Raw genomic sequence first — 3677 nt, 5'->3', positions numbered from 1 at the left:
ATGCCTGTTCCTAGTGGATTCGACCGACTTCCCGACGAGCTCGTCACCGAAATCCTTCTCCAGTACCTGTCCAGCCACACGCCAATCCCTCTCCGCCGTGATAAGCGATACATGCACCTCCGAGCTGGGATAATGCTAGTCTGTACGCGCTTCAGGGACGTCGTCTACGGCGACGGCGCATTCTGGCAAGGCGTTACGATCACCAGCCCAGGCGTCATGAAAGCAGCAATGACGCGTAGTGGGACACGTCCCCTCTCCGTCGATGGATACTTGGATCGGCAAGACACTAGGGAGGAGCAAGCCCAGCTGATGCTCATCGCGGACGAGGCTGAGCGTATCCGCTCGCTCAACTTGGTCACCTCTCGAGAGCTGCTGAGCCTGTGGAAAGTGGAGTTGCCGAATCTCGAGGTGCTGGCACTAGAGGACACCTCAGGACCTGACGCTGATGACGACCAAGAGTTCGATTTGCTGAAGTACTTTCGAAGCCCGTACCTCAAGATACTGTGCCTTGACGGCCTTGCTTACAAGGACATCAAGCCCATGTTCGCTGAGACAATTCAAGAGCTCGTGATATCAGAACCGCGGGGAGATATTACCGCCTGGCGGCTCTTGACGGACCTTCGAGCGATGCCCAACCTGCGGAAGCTAACCGTCGCATTCGACATGGCGGAAGGCGCTGGCACACATACCCTGGTGGAATACCCACACCTCGAGTCTTTGACTCTGAAGATGAGCGGATTTGAGGAAGCCGAGTTCCTCAGATACCTTGATGCACCACGTCTGCTGGAAATACGACTCAACATCTTCGCAGAATACGCAATGACATTCGTCGGCATGATGATAGCCCGCAGGTTACTAGACCGTGTCGCAGCAAACCAGCAACTTGATACAGCGATGTTCCATTCACCCGGTGCTAGACAGTTATATATGTCGCTGATGGCAGAAGGGGCCCCGAGGCGAGGGATACATCTCGCATTCAAGAAAGTCGAGCACCTGAAGAATCTTATCAGCTGTCTCTATTCGTTATTTCTAGATCAATACCTCGGTGCGGTTCGCAACCTCATTTTACCCAGTGGGAAGAGATACGTGGACGGTGCTACGACCAGGCGATACCAACTCTTCGAGGCGATGAGTAATGTGCGTTGTCTGCGCATAGAAGGCTGGGGCAGCAACACGATCAGCTCTGGCCTGGATTATCGGAGGGAGAAGGAGAAGGAATACCGACCGGTGTTCCCGTGCCTGGAGACGCTGGAGCTGGACTCTGTCCGGTTCTGGCAGACCAAAGCCAAGAAAGGATTCATAAACGATCTGATGAAGTCGTTTAAGCGTCGCAAGGCGCAACCCCTAAAACAACTAACCGTAACCAACGCCATCAGGTCCAAGGAGGGCGATCTGTCGAAGTTGCGGAAATACGTGGACAAGATCAACTGGGACGGCATTGAGAATGGAGGGGAAGGGGACAGCAGTGTTGCGGCAGTTTGAGAACCATACAGGGAGGATGAGAGGGGAGAGGAGATTTGAGGGACACTGTTGGGGAGACAAGGACTGACTAAGTCTGATGATACAGCGAATGAGAAATTATGTATGACAGTTTCTTCAATCACATTTGACAGCGTGTCGTGCAGGATTCCTCCAAGACCATCCAAAACAAACAACCAACGACTGTCTTGAGGCCTAGAAGATGACCTGGATGCGGTAGGTCGTCCAATGATGCTTTCTGACCAGTAGACAAGTAAGGCCAGGCCGGTCCTTCATTTTTGTGAATACGGTCATCGAAGCCGTCTCATTTCTTCTCCGCAATCGTTGAGCTGAGCTGAGTGCAGACTGTGGCTGTTGGCAAGGAGGGACAACCGACACGGAGAGATTGCACAGACAAAAACTCAGCCAGGATACTTCCTCCAAGATGCATGCTGCTGACGGGTGAATGATCGGAAGGATAGCTGTAGTGTTAAGGGCGGACGGTATTGCTTCGTTAATGGCAAGACTCAGTTAGCTATGAGCCGGACTGAGCAGCGTGAGCGACGAAAGTGTTGTGACGGCGCTCATGGAAGCAAAGCGAAGACGTGCTCTGGCCACGTTGAAAAAGGCAGCTGCGGCGCTATGGTTCCGCGCCTAGAATACATTACATTTTCACCCCATGGACTTCAGGCCACCACTTGCAATACCGATGGCCCGCTCATTTTACAGAACGCCAGATTACAAGTGATCCAGCTCAATGGACCTCTGCAATTCCAGCTATCTTCGTCCAAGATCACGCCGTCGGCCCGACAGATACCCCACATCCACGGCCGTGGTAGAGGGATATCTCCCGGGCATCGAGTGCGAGGTCACCTCGAGAATCAGGACTGCTGCGGGGTCGCAGCCGACAATTGTGGCAGAAAACGAAGAATGTCACGTGCCCTTTGCCCTCAGTCAATTCAACGGGGCCTTTCGCTGTGTCATAATGCAGGATGCCGCCCAGTAGTCTCGCCTGCAAATCGAAGTGTCCATCAGCTAGAAAATGTAGTCTGCTAGGCCAAGAAGTGCGCGTTGAAGGGGATATGACTGTTGAAGCTTGAAGAGAGGCGACGACAAGCGATATCGAGAAGTTCGACCTCGTGATGAAAAGAACGTCGCCATTATGCTGACTCTGTATCATGGTACCTTCCGCGGTGTTCGGACGATTCTCCAACAGAACCAGGGAGTCACAATACGTCGTCGAGAAACCATCGATACCCAGGACGGAGGACGGTGGACCATACGGGCAGCCCGTTTATGCATCTGACAACGGCTTCGACTGGAGGGCTTGAGCTCGAGGGCTTCCACATGCGTTATGCTGACTCTGTATCTTGATCCGGCGTGTTGCCTCCGCCCTTGTAAACGAGGTAATACCACAGGGCGTGCGTAATCAGGAACTGCTGCAGCGTATCCATCTTCAAGGACGTGAACATCGCGAGGGCTGCGGGGATGCATCAGCTTACCAGCCAGGTGAATATCGCCTAACCAGCAGCCTAGTCAGAATGTCCCCGCAAGGTTCTGAGAAAACATAGACAGACCAAGCAGTTTATCATCCTCTCGGCCGGATTGAGCGTCTGGCAAAAAAGCATAAATTGAGCGAGAGCGATGTCGTACAACCTATACTATAGTTTAGCAACCATCGCAGTATAGTCCTGGAGGAACGTACAGATATGAGACAGTAGTGCCGGAGAAGATTGCTCCGTATGTGGGTTCCAACGAGGCCATGGTAAGATCTCGTGCAGCTGAAAAGGCAGATTAGCGAAGGCATGCTCGAAACCTACTTATTATAACCAGCCGCACTCTTCCGGGGCGGGTCGGGGGGGGGGGCGTTGGCAAAGACAGGCCCGATACCGCAGTTATAAAAGTGGGAAGGGGCTGGTCACGACGAGGTGTTTCCGCTGAACTCACACTCCCTAATGAAATGTACACGCCGAGCGGGAGGCAGTTTGGTCGTGAGTAATAGTTATTGTGGATTAATATCAGTATGTCGGCGGAGTGTCTTGACCGACATGGGTAATTTAGAATCCTGAAGTGTATCACTTACAGCCTATTCTAGCGCAAGCGAACGTGTTGGTGTTGGTGCCCACACGGAGCAGACACTATCGCTGTTGACAAATGAGCCTTAGCATTCCACATCTTGCCGTGATGACTAACGTTGAGTGGCAAGGTAAGACGGCCGA

At 52.8% G+C, this 3677-nt stretch overlaps 2 protein-coding genes across 2 annotated transcripts; one reads left to right on the top strand and one right to left on the bottom strand.

The window, feature by feature from the left end:
- Positions 1 to 1482, top strand: GLOTRDRAFT_131700 (uncharacterized protein; the record flags this gene model as incomplete). The annotated part of the gene is made up of 1 exon (XM_007870581.1): positions 1 to 1482. One exon carries the CDS (start codon positions 1 to 3, stop codon positions 1480 to 1482), a length of 1482 nt encoding a protein of 493 aa, XP_007868772.1.
- A 1328-nt stretch (positions 1483 to 2810) lies between these two features.
- On the bottom strand, positions 2811 to 3222 carry GLOTRDRAFT_131699 (uncharacterized protein; the record flags this gene model as incomplete). Its single annotated transcript, XM_007870580.1, has 4 exons — positions 2811 to 2912; positions 2961 to 2978; positions 3036 to 3114; positions 3164 to 3222. The coding sequence occupies 4 exons, from the start codon at positions 3220 to 3222 to the stop codon at positions 2811 to 2813; spliced, it is 258 nt and encodes an 85-aa protein (XP_007868771.1).
- Between the last annotated feature and the right edge of the window lie 455 nt (positions 3223 to 3677).

The sequence above is a fragment of the Gloeophyllum trabeum genome, assembly GCF_000344685.1.
Source record: "Gloeophyllum trabeum ATCC 11539 unplaced genomic scaffold GLOTRscaffold_00012, whole genome shotgun sequence".
Classification (NCBI taxonomy): Eukaryota; Fungi; Basidiomycota; class Agaricomycetes; order Gloeophyllales; family Gloeophyllaceae; genus Gloeophyllum; species Gloeophyllum trabeum.
The sequence above is the reverse complement of the archived record's forward strand: the minus strand, read 5'-3'. Positions and strand labels throughout refer to the sequence as shown.